Source organism: Pogona vitticeps, chromosome 3 (genome assembly GCF_051106095.1).
Source record: "Pogona vitticeps strain Pit_001003342236 chromosome 3, PviZW2.1, whole genome shotgun sequence".
NCBI classification, from domain to species: domain Eukaryota; kingdom Metazoa; phylum Chordata; class Lepidosauria; order Squamata; family Agamidae; genus Pogona; species Pogona vitticeps.
In genome coordinates this window covers 230,489,460-230,509,752 of record NC_135785.1, presented here as the reverse complement: position 1 = coordinate 230,509,752, position 20,293 = coordinate 230,489,460, and the positions used below count along the sequence as shown (strand labels likewise).

The 20,293-nt window shown below is 42.2% G+C and overlaps 1 protein-coding gene across 2 annotated transcripts in view; it reads right to left on the bottom strand.

Moving 5' to 3' along the window:
• Positions 1-1,827: 1,827 nt before the first annotated feature.
• The window catches only part of COL8A1 (collagen type VIII alpha 1 chain), a 132,228-nt gene continuing 113,762 nt past the window's right edge, over positions 1,828-20,293 (bottom strand). For both annotated transcript variants that reach the window (XM_020784999.3, XM_072993859.2), the window contains exons 2-3: positions 8,841-9,147; positions 1,828-6,464 (exon numbers count right to left, since the gene is read on the bottom strand). In XM_020784999.3, coding sequence (XP_020640658.3) covers positions 4,555-6,464; positions 8,841-9,138 — 2,208 coding nt within the window. In that variant the 5' untranslated portion in view covers positions 9,139-9,147 and the 3' untranslated portion in view covers positions 1,828-4,554. The remainder of the gene's footprint in view (positions 6,465-8,840; positions 9,148-20,293) is intronic.

The following is a 20,293-nucleotide window of genomic DNA, read 5'->3' as shown; positions in this document are numbered from 1 at the left end:
ATGCTGCATTTATACGAATCTGTGATGGAGCTACATTTGGAATTTAATTAATTACGTGCCATCAAGTTGATTCTGATTTATGGTGACCCTTTCCAGGGTTTTCTAGAAGTTGTTTACCATTCTTTTCTTATGGAAGTGCTCCGAGATAATGCAGGTTGCCCAAGAGGCTGGCTCCTTTTCCTGGAAGGCACCGTGGGGAACCGAACTCCTGACCTCCAGCTCCAGAGCCAGGTACCCAACTCTAGAGTGCTCTAAAACTTGTAGAACATATGTATGTAGAATAGGGTCCCCCTTTCAGATCTTCCCTCCAATCTGTGGACAGCAGCCAGCCAGAGATGTGACAGGCTGTGGAACCACCATGGAAAGCCTTGTTGTCCTGCTCACATGATTGCAACTGCACTGAGAGGGACCATCCAAATTAGGTTTCTCTGATATTACAGCAGTTTAGCCAGCGAGGGCAGGACATAACTGCACTGGAAAATGGTGAGCAACTCCAAAGAGTTTCAGAAGTTTGCCCATTGTTCCCTGACATTTTGTTTGAGCCTACTATAGGTATTGTCCAACATAGATATTGGAGTTTTGAGATCCCCAGTAATTGTACTTCTACAATGACAAGAAACAAATATGTGGAAACATTTTAAAAAGATATTTAATACGCTCTTTTACAATCAGTACAAAAAAAATTAAATACAAAATTATCTGCTATTTTCATCTCTCTCATCTGTTATCGCAGTAACTGTGACTATTGCTCTCAACCTTCTATGAAACATTTGATTTTCTAGCACCATATATTTATTGTTGCCATCTTGTACTGATGTTATATTATTTTATTAAACACTGAACTTAAATAATTGAAATAATGCCAGTTTGAGTCCATGTTTTTCTGAGTGTGCATAGAAGACCTTGACTTTTCTATGTTAAATATGGAGGCTTCAGTTAAAATGCAGAAGTACTGAATGTTAGATTCATTTCAGGGTTCGAAACTCACATAAAACCACTGGTGTACAGCATTGAATTGCATCCCTTTATTCTAAACAACCCATGCAACTCGTGTTTTCAAAACTGACAAATAAGCCCCGTTGCTGAGAGGACAGGATCCACCAAAAGGTTAAAGTAGTGAAGTTTATTGTTTGCGGAAATATTAATCCAACTAGACTTGGGGGTGGGCAGCTTTGACAGCTCTGCACCCCTGAGAACCTCCCCAGAGGACACTAAAAATGGCCAGAAACCCTCCCCAAAAATAACACTTGAGTGAGTGGCAGCCAACTTAATACTTCTGGAAAAAAATGTGGGGGGGGGAGAGATTAACAGTGTGTGGGTAAAATCCAGAGGTTAGAAGGGTTACTTTTGGGGCTACAAGTCCCCAGATCCTCCAGCCAACATAGCCATTCTGACAGGGCCATTTTGGAAGCTGTGGTCCATAAATTTATCCACTGTAAAGAGCAAATAAACAAGTATAAATCCATGTTAAATATATAGGTATATATGTAATGGTTGGAATTCTACTAGTATTTATGTAACGCTTGCATAACTTGCTGATGAGGTGCTGGGACATGGTGGCATGATCAGACATGTGACCAGGCATGGAACCTCTGTATTTCATCAGTTAGCTACAACTAGCCACAGCTTGCTATGCAGATCTTACATGAACCTGAATAGGATTCTGGCCAATAAATTCATATTTTTATCACAACCACCTCCTCAACATTTTAAAGCAAAGCATGAATCTTCTGTGGTTGGAGTATTTTGCTTTCACTTCCAGAGCTGGAAAAATTAAGTTTCTAACTACAAGTGCTATTATCTTGAAGCCAACATGGCTGCTGGCAGATGGGGGATTATAGGAATCAGAATCCAGGAAGTAACTTCCTAAACTCTAGGAAAATCAGAGTGGCTGGGTGAAAGTGTGTACACTCTAGATAAAGTTTTCCCTGGGTTCCAGAAGAGTGGAATTCTGCTCCGTTTTTGGATATTTTACGGTATCTCTTGATTCTGTTGCCCTTTGCAGCAATCAGAACAGAGAGTGGGCCATGTCTGCACACTTGACTCCTATCCAAAACATACTCAGTTCCTACCCAAAACATTGTAACCAAACCTGTAAAACTTACTCCCTTTGGACTGCAACTCCCAAAAGCCCTCAGCAAGAGGAGCTCTGCATTTTGATCTGGGTCAGTCAACTTCTGTATGCCAAACTCCATGCAAGAGTATGGCCAAAATTGTTCTGCTACCTACACATGCACAAGATTCTCTAGCTTGTACATCCTCATAGGCAAATATAGGCCAGGAGGAATGAAAGAGAAATGTGAAATATTTGAATCACTTGTTCTGTTACCTAACATTATCTTCATGCAAATCATTTGCATGAGAGCAAAAGTGAAGCAAAGGCACTGTTCTGAATCATTGCTAGCTATCTTGTCCTTTATTGATTAAGCAGACATAAAAAATGATACATGAATAAACAGCTTCAGTTCTGAGCATATCAAACAATCAGTACTTCATTCTAAATCCCAAAGAAACTAATTTCTTAAAAGTTTGTGGTTTGCAAGCACAAAGGTTTGCAAACATGGGTCATAATCCAGCCAAATATAATTTCTTTAATACTAAATCCAATTGATAGCCCCAGCTAGAAGGCATACCTTGTACAGACAGAATTTCTTATTTGCGCTTGTGTATGTTCCATTCATTAAATGGGTATACTCTAGTCTGAACTAACAAATGCATTTAGCCCGTTGATTTCAATGGCACAGCAGAACTCAGATATCTCAGCCTTTTTTAACTGTCTTCTCTGGACAGGTATACATACTCCCCCCCCCCCGCCTTTAGTGCAGTTTTCAGCAAAAAAACATGCCGGAGAGGGAAAAGTCAAAAAGCCAACCCTTTCTACAAGAGTCTTTCACATTTGCTGCCTCTGTGTGAACAACACATGTGTGTTTATTTGGGGTGGAAGGGCAAGTATATGTGAGTCAGTATCTCAATGTAGTTAATGCATATCAATGTGAGCTCTTGGGGAACACCAGTGGAACAGGGCTTGCGTGCTCTCATCCTGCTTTTGGACTTTCCACAGGCAACTGATTGGCTACTGCAGAAACAGAAAAAATGGACAAAACTGGGCCTTTGGTCTGACCCAGGAGAGCTCTTTTTATCAGGCTGGTTGAATGAAGTGGGAGACAAGATGGTGCCACCAATCATTCTATGTACAAAACCCAACAGGCTGGATGTTGACTCTTACTATAATACTGGTGACAAAACAACAACCTCAACTGCCCCTGAGCGCATCAAGGCAGACTGTATAGCAGAAACGGCACTTCTAATCATTCACTGCGGGTCTTTTAATCATTCACTTCCTGGTGGTGTCTGCCACCAGAGGCAGAGACTACGCTCTGTGGAATTTTAGGGACAGCCCTCCATCTTACGTATACTTTTAAGAAGTTTGGTTCTAATTATGCCAGTAACTCCATGTGAAATGAAAGTCATCTAAGAGTGCTTTCGGCTAGATCACACCCAGGACCTTGAGCCTGTTTCAGACCCATCTCTTGATATCCATGACTCTGATGTTGTATTCATTGTCATAGTTCATAGACTCAAAACTTTTGTTCTGCCATGTATTTTGGATTTCTAATTCCAGAAGTTCCAGTCAGCATGAAAAGTGATAAAGAATAGGGGAGTTGGGGGGTGGGTTATAGCCCAGACTTTCTGGAGCACCAAGGATTCCACATGCCTACCTTAGTTACATGTGCCTTACCATCCCAATTTCCATGTCCAGAGGTCCAACGGTCAGGCTGTGCGACAACACTGACCATCTGGTGACTACTAACCTGCACTGTATCCGCATTTATTGGCTTCCTATAAGCACATAATCACTTTGTGCTAAACTTCCCTCTAGAGTAATCGATTTTCTATATTCTATGCTTTTATATTTATACAAGAACCCACTTCACACTGGAAAAAGCATTGGGAATATTTTCGTTGGATTTTGATCCACCTGGAAAATCAACCTCTTTACCAGCTGATACTGAAAGCTGGCCTGCCCTACCATTCTTTGCGAATATACGTTAGAGGGAAATGTCATTTTAAGACGATGAAGATTTGAGGCAATCTTCTGGCTTTTCTAGTGGAATTGCTGAGCCTACTTTATGTCAGTGTTGTCCTTGCTCCCAAGGGGGGGAAAAGTATCTCTAGAAATAAAGTATTATTAAACAAACTCCTCTGTTTCTTTCTTTAGTGTTCCCCAATTAAACCAGATGTTTCAGGTCAACAAACCATTAGAACTAATTGATGAAGAAGGACAAAAATGTCAACTCTGACTTGCCATGATTTTCAATGAAACGAAGGAGGCAAAGGTAGAAAATGTTCCGTGTACAGCTGCAAAAAGGTCTCCACTGGGTTTATAACCACCTTTTCTTCCTTTTTTAAAAGCTGTACATAATGTTTAATTCGGTAATTTTATTTCAATGATTGTACATGTTGGTCCAAAAAAAAAAGGTAATTAAATGCATCTTTCAATGGTATAGGTTTGAAGCACACAAAAAAAGTTCTCATTTTGTCCAAGTGTTTGGTTTACATGGGATACAATAAATATCCTGAAAAAGATGAATGGACGTACTGCCCGGCATAGAGTCCTGCTGCCTGCTCGGAAGGCATCTGGATATAAACTCTATCTCCTTGCATCAACTGAACAACAGCACTCCCAGAGGCTTGGTCCAGGAAACCTTTCTTGTATTCATCATAAGTATACATCAAAGGCTCATTGTTCTTGAACAAAGCCACCCAGACGTTTCCCCCTTTGCAGTGCACGTGGTAGGCAAAGTAGTAGATCCCAGGGATTTCACAGGTAAAGACGCCAGTTTGTGGATTATAGTTCTGCCTGCCATTGTACAGGAGCTTGTCAAACATCACAGGCACCCCAACCCGTGGGAAAGGAGTGGTGAGCTCAGCTGTGAACGCTGGCATCTCAAAGGCAGCAGCACCATGTTTAGCTTTCTTCCCCATATAGCCATATGGAGTCTTCACTCCATCGAGGCCCGGACCCACTTCAGGCAAATACTGTCCCATAGCTGGTGGTGTGGGTGGGATTATGACAGGGGGTCCTGGGGGACCAGGAGGGCCTGGAGGTCCCTGGAGACCTTGCTGGCCAGGAGCACCAACTAACCCAGGCTTTCCAGGTGGCCCTTGCATCCCAGCCACACCAGGCTTCCCTACTCCTGGAAAACCTGGTGGGCCTGGAGGACCCCGTTCACCTTTAGCCCCAGGAAGTCCTGGAGGGCCAATGGGGCCACTGGGTCCTGCAATGCCTGGGATTCCAGAAGGGCCTTGGAAGCCTTGAGCTCCTGGGATCCCAGGCTCTCCTTTGGGGCCCGTGGGCCCGTGAGCACCCGGCAGACCTGGCAAACCTTTGTGACCAGCTTCTCCTTTTGGGCCAATGGGACCAGGCAAGCCTCTCAGACCTGGAGGCCCCACATCACCTGGAAAACCAGGCTTTCCTGGGAAACCTTGTAAGCCAAGTTCACCTTTGGGGCCAGTAGGACCTTGAGGCCCAATAACTCCAACTTCTCCTTTAGGACCTGGGAACCCCATAGCACCTGGGGGACCCATTACTCCTGGCAAACCTGGTTGGCCTGGCTCTCCTGGTGGCCCACCCATGCCTGGTGGGCCCACATGCCCCTTTTCGCCTTTAGGACCAAGTGGCCCTGGAGGACCAACCATGCCACGTTCACCTTTAGCTCCAGGAAAACCTGGCTTTCCAATCCCAGGTAAACCAGGAGGTCCTGGTAACCCTGGCAAGCCTTGCTCACCTTTTACACCTGGAAAGCCTGGCTGTCCCGGTATTCCATCCTGGCCTGGTTTTCCTATACCTGGAAGGCCAGGAGGACCTTGAATTCCAGGAGCTCCAGCTAATCCTGGAGGTCCTGGTTCCCCTGGAGGTCCCGATTTACCCATAGGTCCCTGGGGGCCTGGAAAACCAATAATTCCTGGTTTGCCTACCCCAGGAAGTCCAACAGGACCTGGAGGACCAGGTAAACCAGGTGGACCTTTTAGTCCTGGCAATCCTGGAATGCCAATGCCCTTATCTCCTTTGGGACCTGGTGGGCCTTGTATTCCTGGTGGTCCTTTCATTCCTGGTTCTCCCTTTGCTCCAGCCTGTCCTGGCAATCCTCTGTCTCCTGGTTTTCCTATTCCAGGTAATCCATGAGGTCCTGGTGGTCCTTGGGGGCCTGGAATGCCCATCGATCCAATCTCTCCCTTTGGCCCCATCTCGCCTCTTGGTCCGGGAGGTCCCATTGCTCCTGGTTTTCCTGGCATTCCGGGCATGCCTGGTTTGCTAATTCCTGGATATCCTTGTGGACCTGGTTTTCCTTTCGCTCCTGGCACTCCGTGTCCTGGTAACCCGGGAGGTCCGGGTGGGCCTCTTGGTCCAGGCTCCCCGGGAGGACCCCGCTCCCCTCTCAAACTGGCTAGAGGAATTTCCACTTTATGGGAAACAAAAAAAGAGAGAAAAGAAAGTTAACCATCACAATATGTGCCAAGCAGAATGAGTGTAACAAGCCCTGGCTGGATTTGCTGGCAGTGTTGCTGATGCTACCTGGATTAGCTTGCTAAAGTGCAGCATTAAAAAAAAAACACCACTGGGCAGTGGCATGCTGCGAGTCCCAAATGGAACAGACCTGCTGACTCAGGTGGCTTTGGCTAAATGTTGACTTCACATTTAGCAGTGGATTCAGCGTGTCTGCTCTTTGCTGGAACTAGCAACAGGATACATTTTAATGGCTTCACCTCCAGTTGCAGATCCCAAATACCTGTTCCAACTTATGTCAAGGGCACAGCGATCCTCTCCTAATCCATTCATAACCTGAAAAGACTCTCTTTTCAGATGACATGTTGTAGCCTCTTCCCATCTCAAAATCTCAGAGAGTCCAGAAACACAGCAAAGCACCCATTAGAAAGGGGTCAGTTTCTTGACATGGTAGGTAGGGAAATGGGATTGAATAGTTAGTGAGTCACTATCCTACTTGGAGAATGTTGGTTCTGCACACAAAAAAAGTGGTCTTTTGCCAGATCCATCTATGGAAAGGCTGATGTCCTTGAGTTTTAACTAAACAAATATAAAACTCTGGGGGAAATACCTTGTGATGAGTCGGAAACAGGAACACCAGCTAACTGCAAAGTTGTGTTCGATAGATAAACAACTGCTCAGGTTGAGGAACGGAGTCCTCTCTATTATCCCTTTACATGCAGCCACTATTATTTTATCAGTGATACATTAGCTCGTTGCCACACATTTCCTTCCTCCTTTCCTGCCATGCCCTTCTGTCTCTCCTCTCTCTTTCTTCTGCTTTTTCCCCGCATAGTGGGCTGCCAGTGGAGAGAACCATAACTTGCCAGTGCAGAGCTTGGAGAGGTACTGTTTTGCACTGCATTTCCCAGAATCCCCACAGCTTGTATGATCAGCCCAAGCAGCTATGGGGGCTCAAACCAAAGCAAGCTTCCTGCATTAATTTCCCACCTAATTTCAATTTCTGCATACCATTAGTAACTTAAACAGAATGCTTAAGTACTTAATGATTTGTTATAAGTGTGAAATTAAAAACTTATTTCCTTTCCTCTTCCTTGGCACAAAGACAGGAAGCAAAACATTTAAATGCAAATTAGAGCAGTGCAGTACTGCTTACATTTTTTTTTAAAAAAAAGTTCAGAAGTGGGAGGTGAAAAGAGGGGGGGCAAGGAAGGAATCTCCACCCCTTTTCTTTACTTTCTTGTAGGATGAGCACCAAAAAGGGGCACTCAAGGTGAGTATGCCATGTGGATCCAATATCATACCACTTGGCATACTGGATCTCTACCCACTCCAACTAGCCTGTGTAGCCAAGCCATCCTCAAATAATTTTGACAGGGACAGGCCACTACAATATACTGTTATTGTATTGCAGGGATGGGCAATTAATTTCTATAGGGGGGGGCACATGAAAAATCTGAACTGTGTTCGGGGGCCGAACCAACTTTAATTAAAAATAAAACGAAACAGTGATGTTATGATTGTTTTTATTTTAAACTTGTTAATCTTCACAAATACTAAAGAGTTTTTTGCGGTATGTTAAAGATAAGCAAATGATCAACTTTAGACAGAAAGCTATAAATGGTTTTGATGTTCAAAACTGTCCATGGGCCAGACAGGAGTGGCTCGCGGGCTATATGTGGCCCTCAGGCCACACTTTGCCCAGGTCTACTGTATTGGGAAAATTCATTATCCCCCAGCAACTTTAAATTTTAAGGATTTATACATAAGCTAAGTAACATAGTATCCCATATTATGAAGGGCAGCAAAATATTTTCTATTAGTCTCAACCCATGTTTTTGCATTTGCAAGAAAAGTATTTGGAAAACTTACGTATACAACACAGCTAAACTACCATAGTTACTGCCTCATTACTGTACATTGATTTTCAAAACACAGAACATTTCTGTGGGTTGTCTGTGCCTTTCTGGTCAATCAGCCAGTGCTTCTGTGTTTGCCTGGTGTGCTTGGTCATGCTTCAGAATGAGGAAAATATTTAGTTTTGTGAAAAGACATTTTGAGCAAACTGCAGAAGCCTCATTTAAAAAATAACAACCCTGCTCACTGTTTTGTTCTCACACTGAAGACAAGAAATCATGTGGAAGTTAATAAACTTTCGATAGGCTGTTGGGATAGCTTCTTTTGTCAGCCCTGAAAGGGATTTCTTCACATCTGTGCTTTGTACACTAATAAGTAAATGTACCTATTTTCTTCAGTCAAATGACAGAGTGGGATGTTAATCCAGAAAAAGGGTTGGAGGGAAAAGACAGGACATATTGTCTGCCAGTGTTACCTTTCTCCTTCTTTGAAACCCTTTCCTTTCCCAGCATGGGGATCTGTGGGATTTCTTTTATATACTGAGGCACATATTCTTTCCCATAGGGAAGCTGTGGCCCCTCATTGCCCATGTGCTGCATTGGAATGCCATCTTTGCCCAAAGGCATGTGAGGTTGTTGTCCAAGAGGCTGATACTGTGGCACTTGGGGAGGCATCTGCTTGATCCCATAATAAGCACCAGCTTGGACGGTTCGCAGTAACACAAGGTAAATGGCTGCCATCACTGCCGGTAGCCATGTGGATGACAACAGCATTGCCGTAACCTGCAACAAACAGACAGACAAATAAATAAATGACCCCAATTTAGTATTTGTTTATTAGTTAATAAGGAGCTCAAACTGGCCCGTCTGGTTCTCCAACACCCACTTTTCCCTTGTGGCAATCCTGCAAGATACACCAGGCTCAAAGAAAATCACTTGCCCAAGTCACCCTCAAGCCCCTAGTTTGACATCCTCTTCACCAGGGATGTTGGGAGGTCTATGGTGCCAAGTTCCAAGCTCCTAGTGGGACTCTCTATTAAAACCAAGCCTTCCCCCCCAGAAAAAAATGGAGGGGTGGCTGGGTTCTGAATCACAAGTCAAGTCTGAATCATAAAAAAAAACTGAGTCAAGTTTGAGTCGAGTCACCCACATGATTGAAGTCCGACTTGATAGTGAATCCCATAACCTGATTCCCCATCCCTGCTATTCACTACTACTAAAAGAAGACTACTAAATTGAAGTGTGTCTGATGAATGACAGCATTTAATGAGTTGTCATCTTCTAAGTTATTACAGTTAGGTACATTTTGCGTCTCCCTCCAGCATATGCTATGAGTGAATATGCTTTTCATCCAGTAGTACTAAGACAGAGAAGGGGAAACTAGAAGTAATATCAGTAAACACACACTAGGTGGAGTACTTGCTACAAGGCTCTAAAATAGGATAGTCTTAAAAAGAGGACTAGTTCATATGAAAGGGCAAGCCACCTTATAAATCCAGTAAGTGATTATAATATAGTAATTTACTCTTAAGGTAAGACTTGGCTTGCAAGAATAGCAGATTTATCCCAGTAGTCAAACAATATCACAGTGGAAAATATCCTTCTACCTTCGAAAATATATATAATACATTGGTCAGAGGGTGCCGGATTAGAATTTGGGAAATCCAAGTTCAAAATCCCGGTGAGACACTCTCTCTCTCTCTCTCTCTCTCTCTCTCTCTCTCTCTCACACACACACACACACACACACACACACACACACACACACACACATACGTAGGATGTTGTAGAGCGAAGCAAGAAAGGGGAAACCCATGCATGTACCCTTCCACTCATAGCAGGAAAGACAGGAAATAATAGCATAACTGCTAAATGAATAAATGCCTTGTATGTCCATGAAGAGGTGATTTGTTTCATTTTAAACAAATAATGTCTTTCAAGGAGATACAAATGTAAAGAATAGACTATGGATAAATCCTCAGTCACTTAGATTCCTTTTAACAAACAAAAAAACATTAAAATGAATTTGAAAAATCACTGAAAAAATATTTTTAAAAGAGCAAGTTTTTCAGGGGACCTATAGGTACAGTATTAAAATAGCTGAGCAATGCACAATTTACCAGTTCCTAATTACACACAGTAACCATTAATGGGTTTAAATATTAAAGTCAACTGACTTCAGGTCTGACATTTCAGGCAAAGGTGACCAGGAATGCATTGAAGAGCACACTTAATGAACCAGGATCCCTCATTTCTCAAAAGTACCTGGAATGTGCAAATGTTGCTCCCCAAAAGCTGGACAAAGATACAGATATTTGATGAAGACCAACAACGCCAAGAACTACAGCCTTGGCCCTGTGCTGCTCCGCTGGGTGTGATATAATTCAGCCCATGCAAAGCAGATAGACGTAGCATTCAATGAAGGTTGTAGAATCATTGCTGAATGCCTGAAGCCAGCCCCTATTGATAAAATAAATTACCTAGCAAGTGTTACACCCAGTGACAAACACAGAGAGGTAGCAACTAAGAGTGAAAAAGCATCTACTCCAAAAGCACACCCACCCTTTCGTTAATCATCCCACCCCTCTCAAATTAAAATCAAGGAAAAGATTTTCTTTCTTTCTTTCTTTCATAACATATGTGAATCTTGAAGGAACAGTGGAGAATGCCAGGACTATAATTTGGAAATAAAGAATTACCCACCTCTTAAAATGGATGGAGCATGGGAAAAGGTCTAGCCACCAGCCATATGGAGAAATGGGGCTACCTGGAAGTCACTTAATAGGCTATGGACCGGAGTTGGCAGAACCAAGGTGAGGCAAAGGAAGGGTTTTTTCCACACTGACAGAGTTCCTGATTATTACACAGAACAGGTGAGTGTACCCTATATTTTTCAATACGTACTACGGAAGACTTGATGTTAGCTGCCCCCCAATGATCTTAATGTTGCCTTTTATTAGGTGAAAATTATCTGATAAATATTTTAATTATTCTGTGGTGCTTCTGATGCAAAGAAAGAAAGAATAACGACATATCAGTGCAATTTGTTTTCTCCTTCTAGTGGCAAGATAGTACATTTTCATCATGTTGACTGACTTGCAATGTCCTGGTGTCTCTCTCTTTTGTGTGAGCGGAGTTGTTAATGACAGAACATTTTGAAGGTGATTAATTTATATGGCCACCATATGTCAGAAATGACATGAGAGCACAAAATTACAACTGTAACTATAACTGTAACTCCCTCCTTCCATTCTTATAATTAATTTCTACGAACAGTGGTATGGTCAAATGTCACTTTGTCTCGTATTTTAGACCACTTTGGGAATGCGTTGGTTTACTTCATTTTCTGGCAACCACATGAGGTACATACATGGAGTACATACAATGTACAACATACAAGAGGACCAGCCCAGCCCAACCTTTAGCCATGCCTATCTGCACCTTTTAAGGTCCCAGCAGGGTTGTTCCACAGCCAACCCGATGCACAGCAGTTCTCCCCCACAAGCTATCTCCCAACCCTTTGCAGAGGTTCTACTCTGTATATTTTGTATATCTTTTTTTTAAAAAACAGCAACACTGCAATATTCTGAAACACCACAGGCTTACTGCATCTTCTTGGAAAGGAAAACAAGCACTGTCATTAGAGCTACATTTCTGAAATGTCCCTCAGCCTAGAGAACTGGAGTGCATGTAACTATTAGAGATAGACATGAGCTAGAAAACTGTTTGTGATGGTTTGTGGTTCTTGTCTAACCACGAACCCCCCCAAAAATGAACTGGTTTGCAGTTCGATTTTCCCGGTTTGTGCCTGGAGGGAACCACTTGTTCCTGCCGCCACTTCCTCTGCTGGAAGGCCATGGGGGCAATGGGAAGGGGGCAGGCAGGCATCCCCTTTCGCCAAAGCAAACAAAACATCAAAGAGAAAAAATGTTTGTTTTGTTTTGCTTCGGCAAAAAGGATCCTAGAACTGAAGCAGAAACGAACCACAAACAGCACAGTTCATCAAGTTTATTGGTTCATTTTGTGCCCATCTCTTATAACCATATTGTCATTCACTGGCCTTAGGGCTTGGCAACTGTTTTTTAGCTAAAGAAGCAGCACTAATATATGAGGACTGTTCTTAGGGTGCAATCAGATGTGGATTTGTCCTGCAGTTTGCTCCTTTACTACATGACATGTCAGCAGTCACAAAGCGGCGTATCCCTATTCTACACCTCCCTGCGCATTTTTGGGTCCCTGTCAGGGGCTATTTTCTTTCTTTCTTTTTCTTCTTCTTTTCTTTTCCTTTCTTCTTCTTCTTCTTCTTCTTCTTCTTCTTCTTCTTCTTCTTCTTCTTCTTCTTCTTCTTTGGTGCAGATAGCATTGGTCTAGTTTGATTCACTTCCATCATATATGATCACTGGGATTGAACCAAAGCAGATAGTTTAAATTGTCACTTTGCTTAAGCCACTTTACAATATTGAGAAATTGGAAGCTTCCTCCTGCTCCCCTCACAGTGAGGGAGAGAAAAGATGCAAAGATTTTTTTTAAGCTTGATACCTTGCCATCACACAATTCCTACCCACTTCTTTCTAAAAATTAGCAAAACACAGAATTGGCCTTTCATCTGCTCACTTTGATTCAGTGCACAGTATGTTTTCTTAATAGTTGCCTCCATGCTGCTTTATGGCCGATTTGTCTTCACAAATGGAAAGCAGTCTTGAAGTTTATGTTTCTGGCCTAAGTCTGTACTGTGTACATTATTTCATCTTACTGTACTTTGATTCTGTTCAAGAGCAGAGCTGGGGATGGGGGGGCGAAGACAACTGACTCTTTTATTTCCCTTGCTTTGTATCAATTTTACAGCGCCTTAGAAACCCCAAATCCCAGTTCAAGGGAGATATTCAAACCATGAAAAATGTCTTTACAATATTTTTCTTGAAAATGTCTCCTAACATTCAGACCGTTTTTATTGGAAGGTGACTTTTTTTTCCATTGCAAAGGAGGAATCTTGTTTTACATGTACATTCACTCTAATTTTGGAAGAATGTATCTGTATTCAAAAAGGCAAAATGAAGTGCTATGATCCACCCAAATGGAAAACAAAGCAGAAGAGCAGAAACCCCATTTGGCCTCACAGGTCCCTCATCCCCCGGCCTCTCTTTCTACTTTGATCTAGCATGTTCTCAATATTAATCTTACATCTAAAAGTATTTTGAACACTAGGGTTGTCCCAAGGAAGAAGTAGGCAAAAGTTGGATCTTCTCTCAATCGGTCCAACCCATTCCTCTCAGGCTGCATTATTGAGTGGTTCCTACCCCAAGGCAAATAAAGAAAAATAATAATTGGAGTTGGGCATTTTAAGCAGTGGCATCCTTGGTGTGAAATAAATTTCTATCAGACACTAGGCAGCCCCCCCTCCCTACAGATCATTAGAAGATTAGTAAGGACAGAACTGTTTAAGGAGGCCTTTGGAAACATTTTAGCCTGATCAGTGAGACGTGTATGCTATTTTGTAGGTTAGGGTTTATGTAAGTTATCAGGTGTCAATCTTAGGTCACCTTTTCTTTTTTAGTTTGTGGTGCCATGCATTTTGGTTTTTTAATTATTTTGGTAGCTACATATTTTGTCTAATTATATAAACCACCCCAAATAGTGTTCTCACTAATTTGGGTAGTCTATAAGCACAGTGAACAAACAAACCAACCCAGGACCAATGTAGATTTGGGGGAACACTCCGCAAAGAACCCTCTATTGGGACACAAATGAGATAGAATAAATTTGTTCTGGGTGAAAAACATTATGGAAAGTGAAACAAAAACATCCACTACCCTTGGCCCTGTCTTGTTGGGTATAGGATGGGTAGCCTTACAGGTTAATTAGAGCCCAGAAGATTGGGATATTGTTTCTTCATACTCAGGACATTTATCTATTTATCACAACTTATTTATTTATTGCCTTATAAATAGTTCATTTACTAATACATTCCAAAATTAAAAAGTTATTTGTTTAAAAATAAATTATTTGTTGCTTGTTTATTTATATATGGGACGTGGTGGCACCGCGGGCTATACCACAGAAGCCTCTGTGTCAGAAGACCAGCAGTCGTAAGATCAAATCCATGCAACAGAGTGAGCTCCCGTTGCTTTTCCTAGCTCCTGCCAACCTAGCAGTTCGAAAGCATGCAAATGCGAGTAGATAAATAGGTACTATCTCGGTGGGAAGGTAACGGCGTTCCGGGTCTAAGTTGCACTGGCCACATGACAATGGAAACTGTCTTCGGACAAACGCTGGCTCTACGGCTTGGAAACGGGGATGAGCACCACCCCCTAGAGTTGGACATGACTAAATGTCAAGGGGAACATTTACATTTACCTTTACTGTTTATTTATGAATAAGTAGTGTCAAATTTTATCTTCCTGGGCTCCATGATCACTGCAGATGGAGACAGCAGCCCTGAAATTAAAAGACGCCTTCTTCTTGGGAGGAAAGCGATGACAAATCTTGACAGCATCTTGAAAAGCAGAGACATCACATTGCCAACAAAAGTCCGAATAGTCAAAGCTATGGTTTTTCCTGTCGTGATGTATGGAAGTGAGAGCTGGACCATAAAGAAAGCAGACTGCCGAAGAACTGATGCCTTTGAATTGTGGTGCTGGAGGAGGCTCTTGAGAATCCCCTGGACTGCAAGGAGAACAAACCTATCAGTTCTAAAGGAAATCAACCCTGACGGCTCACTGGAAGGACAGATCCTGAAGCTGAGGCTCCAGTACTTTGGCCATCTCATGAGAAGAAAAGAGTCCTTGGAAAAAACCCTGATGTTAGGAAGGTGTGACGGCAAGAGGAGAAGGGGACGACCGAGGATGAGATGGCTGGACAGTGTCTGCGAAGCAACCAACATGAACCTGACACAACTCCGGGAGGCAGTGGAAGACAGGAGGGCCTGGCGTGCTCTGGTCCATGGGGTCACGAAGAGTCGGACACAACTAAACGACTAAACACACAGGACTGCTTACCCAGTCTGGTGTAGTGGACGGAGTGATAGACTAGGACTCAGGCCTGGGTTTGAATCCCCACTCAGCCATGGAAGTTCACTGGGGGTGTAGAACTGGTAAAAAACACTCCTTAAATGTCTCACTTACCCTGAAAGCCCTATTAGGGTCACTATAAGTTGGTTCCAACTTATGACAACAACAACAAGCATTTATCATATCTAAGGGGGGAATCTTAACATGTTTTGCAATACAAAAGTGAGAGACAAAGAGAGTGTTGAGCAGGATTTTCCCCCACTGTAGTAATGCAGAATAATGTTGCCTGCACAAGAGAAAGTGAGTGCCCCCCCCAAGAATATCAGCACTTGCACAATGCAAGGATAACAGTTCTGCACTACCACACTAGTAAGTCTTTCCACTTGTCAAAACTCAGTAAGATACTGGTATCTCACCATTTCTCAATCCAAACATTAGAAATGAGTAAACTCAAACCAAAGCTGTTCATTAACTGGAAGCTAGTCATGGCTAATGAGAGACCTTTAACAGTCTCCTAAAGCAGGCCACAGTTGGAAGGGAGCATTATAAAAATGGTGCCACCACAGTGAAGGTCTATTTGCAAATTGCTGTTAGACAACAATCTGCACAAGCCATAGAACCAGCAAGACTTTTTTCTGGTGATCCTAGTGCTCAGACAAGCCTCTTTTGGAGATGCTACCTGCCATTCTGTCCTTCTATCTCTATATCCTCTTGTGTGTGTGATGTGCTATCTCCCATCAACTGCACCCACCTCTAATTATCCATCTGTGATCAATTGATATCTGAGTAATAATTTTGGAACACAGGTTTTGTCCTAATTCATAGTTTCCCTGCCATCAATCATTGGGGGTTCACCATTAGCCAAGGACTACTCACTGTCTTTCTGCTCCTCTGCTATTCTTCAACAAGTCAACTGAAATTTTTAATGTCCTTAAAATGCCACATAAGTAATACACGTGACAGAAAAAAGTTTGTGAACAAGTGTCCTTCTCTGGAAAGAAAAATGGACATTTTGTTTCTATCTTAATAGAACCCAGATTCATTAAAAGATGAATTCAATGGGCTCAGGATGCTAAAGACTGAGAACCATTGGATCAGGGCATTATATCCCAGCACAGTAGCTAATAGCCAGCCAGTGCAGTTGCTCTAGCCCCAGTGCTACATGTGCAGAAGCAGGTGCCTCATTGATCATCCTGGAAGCCACATTCTGCAGCTGCTGTATCTTCCAGGCCAAGCATGTGGGTAACCCCACATAAAAATGAGAGTAATTTATGATTACCACTCCATGGACTAAAGCCGACAGGCTATATTTCTCCAGGAGAAGATATCACTGGCATAGCAACCCAAGCTGTCAACAGGGATTCCTTGCCACCAGCTACGAATCCAGGAGCATCTACAAAACACAGCCTTGTCCTTTCTGAAAAGGTGCATCCCCATTCCACATGGAAGAGGCAAACTTCCCAGCTCTGCTCACACAGTCGCTGTTTTCTCACAATGCAGTCTCAATTTGTCATCCTTATTAATCTCAGTTGCACAAAATCATTATATTCTTATAATTTCCCTTCCAGATCTTGGAACTTGGGATTTACCTATTCAACTCAAGACAACTACATTGATCTTGAACAGCAGGGCAAGGGACCCACTGTCAGTTCAAACACTTGATTGGGCTCAGTTGTACATAGAATTACAGAATAATGGAGGTGCCTATAAGACCACCGAGTCCAATGCAAGAATCCAACTCAAAGTATATCTGACAAATGGCTTTCTAGTTTTTTTCTTGAATGCCTCTATCATTGGTGCACTCACTACCTCCTAGGTTATTGGTTCCATTGATATACTGCTCAAACAGTTAGGAAGTTTTTTCCTGATAGTCAGTCGGAATCTGGCTTCCTGTAACTTGAGCCCATTTTTACATGTCCTGAACTTTGGGTTGATCAAGAATAGATCCTGCCCCTCCTCTGAATGACTAGCTTTCAGGTATTTGAATAGTGACATTATATCGCCCCTCAGTTATCTGTTCTCAAGGGTAAACATTCCCAGTTCTTTCAGTCTTTCCTCAGTCTTGGCTTCCAGCCCCCACCCCCACCCCCATCATCCTTCTTGCCCTCTTCTCAAGTTGTTCCAGTTTGCCAGCATTCTTCTTAAAGTGCTTTGTCCAGAACTGGACATAGTAATTGAGATGAGGCCTAATCAGTGCCAAATAGAGGGGGACTAGTACCTCATGGGATTTGGAGACTATATTTCTGTTCATGCAGCCTTTGCCTGTTTTGCAGCCACATCACACTGTTGGCTCACATTGAGCTTGTGGTCTACAGTAATGTCAAGATCCTTCTCACTCTTTGTATTACTGAGCCAAGTATCCCCCATCTTGTAAGTTGTACATCTTAATTCCAATCATTTTGTGCCAAATTATTCCTTATACAGTAATTAGTCATCTCTCAAAATCTGTTGCTTCATAAAGAATATACATGACAATATGAAAGGGTGTGACGCTGAGTAACTAAGAGTAAACTATGACTGGCAGAAACTAATGATGTAGTGGCCACAGTGAAAATGCATCCACAAGAAAGTCAAAACATTTTTTTTCTTTTCAGGACTTAAGCAAGGTTTAGAGGATATGTAAGATATAGGTTGTGATAATCCTTTATCTGTACTTCTCCATTTTCAGTTAATTCTTTTTTCTCACTGAAGTCATTAAAAACAGTCCTGTTGACTTCATAAACTCAAAAGTTTGGTTGTCTAATTTTAGGGGAGGTGGAAGCCCTGGAATGATCTAAAAGGTGGCATTCAAAGTTTGCTTCTTGCTTTCGAAAGAAAACCAATGGGGAGGGGAATTACATGCTGGAACTCTTTCCTGCCCAGTTTTAATATATTCTAGAAAGCGGCTGAGCACACTTCAGAGGATTCTGAGTGCATCTGGAAGTGGAAACATCAAGGCAAGGTCCTGTTCACACAATTCATTGTGATGTGCAGTGGGAGCCACTAAGAGCCAGCCTCCTTCATATCTGAAGACCAGACGGTTTCTCCTTGGCCTTCTAAGGGGCCCAGTCGGCCAAACATCAACTTTGCTGTCAATCCTATAAATCTCTGAGATTACTTTTGTTTGGAATTTCTCCTACCATCCTGATGAGGAAATAATGGGGCTTCAGAATTCCTCTGGTATGTACAAAGCACAGCTTACTTTCTGAAGTGCTCCTATTATATGGTAATTGAAAATAAAGTTGAAACATAATCAGGCACAGATGGTTTTGATATATTCTGAATTGTTTAATCACAGTTATCATTAGTTTGCCAAATAACATGACCGGGATAAGCCAGATCTTAAGCCATATTACAATTTAACCAAAAGGATCAAAGGAATTGTGCTGTTGGAAGTAGATGCTTCAGTATTATATTTGCTTGTGTTTGTTACATGACCATAGAAAGGACTGCAATAGAATACAGCAGAACATAATTTTGCTGAATCCTTTTGCCATTAAATTCATTAAAAACAAGCTGAATTTTTAAATAAACTCAATGGGCTAAAAACAAAGGATAAATTTCAAGGGAAGACTGCTGGAACGGCATTTGTTTCTTGCAGCTGAACTCTGGGAAAACCAGACTGTCAATTTGCCCCTTTACTCTGCTGGTTCTGTGCACATCTAGCAAAGCAAACAGTACAGAGAGCCACAAGGAATCTGCATATATAACTGAAAATATATATGTATTTAAAGCACAATATATATGTGTGTGGAATATTGCACAAGGCATTTTTGTTGTCAGATCTGATTTCCCATTTTTGGAACACAAACATATACTAGGGAAAATACTAGGGCATAGAAATGTCTCTTAAAATATTATCTAGTTTAATTTGAAAATGTTCTGGCACAATAGGCATAACCTACTTGCATCTTTCAGCCTGTCAAGCATTACATACGTACATCATAATCATCAAGTCAATTCTGATTTATGGCACCCTTTTCAGGGTTTTCCAGGTAGAGAATATTCAGAAGTGGTTTAGCGCTCCCTTCTTCTGGGCAGATCATGGGACTGTGCAGCTTACCCAAAGCTGCGCAGGCTGGTTCTACTTGCAGGACGCACAGTGAGGAATCAAACTCCCAACCACTGATTCCACAGCCAGATACCTAAACCACTGAGCTATCCAGCCAGGCCTACAAAGGTTATTTTTTTAATGCATTAATCAGTTCAACATCTTGGTTCATATTAATGACTGGGCATTTAGAGCACAGAAATGTTACTTTCCTTGGTCTACAACTTCCAGCATGGTGCCCTCCCAGGATGGTCTGAAAAAGTACATTTCCCAAGCAATATATCTCCATTTGAAGTCAGCACATCTGGATACATGGTCACAGACTTTCCAAGCATTCTGAAGCACAGTAACCTTTTTCAAGAGCAAAAAGGGAGACATTTATTCCAACCTGTTCTATTCTGTGAATGCATTAGCGGTTGCAAATAAAAATTATAGATGACTTTCTAGGGCCCAGACTGTCCATAGAAGAAAATAGTTACTTTAGAGATCAAAAAGAACCTGTTGTCAGAGAAGAAGCAGCCACCACTTCGTATGAATTAGTTCAGATAGCAAATCAAAACTAATCAGAAAATCTGGAATTCATGCACCAGGAGCAAAAGGCATGTGAGACACCAGCCCCACCAGAGTACGCAATTCAACTCTAAATCTAAATCATGTCAATTCATGCTATCTAGAAGCAGCAGTTAGAGAAGTTACTTTTTGAGATTACAGTTCCCTTCAGAAATCATGTTGGTTGTGGGATTCCTGAAGCTGTAGTTCAGAAAAACAACTTTCTCAAGTACAGTGGTGCCCCACTTTATGATTACCTTGTTAAACGATGAATCTGCTTTACAATGGGTTTTTTTTTGTGATCGCTATTGCGATTGCAAAATGATGTTCCTATGGGCTTTTT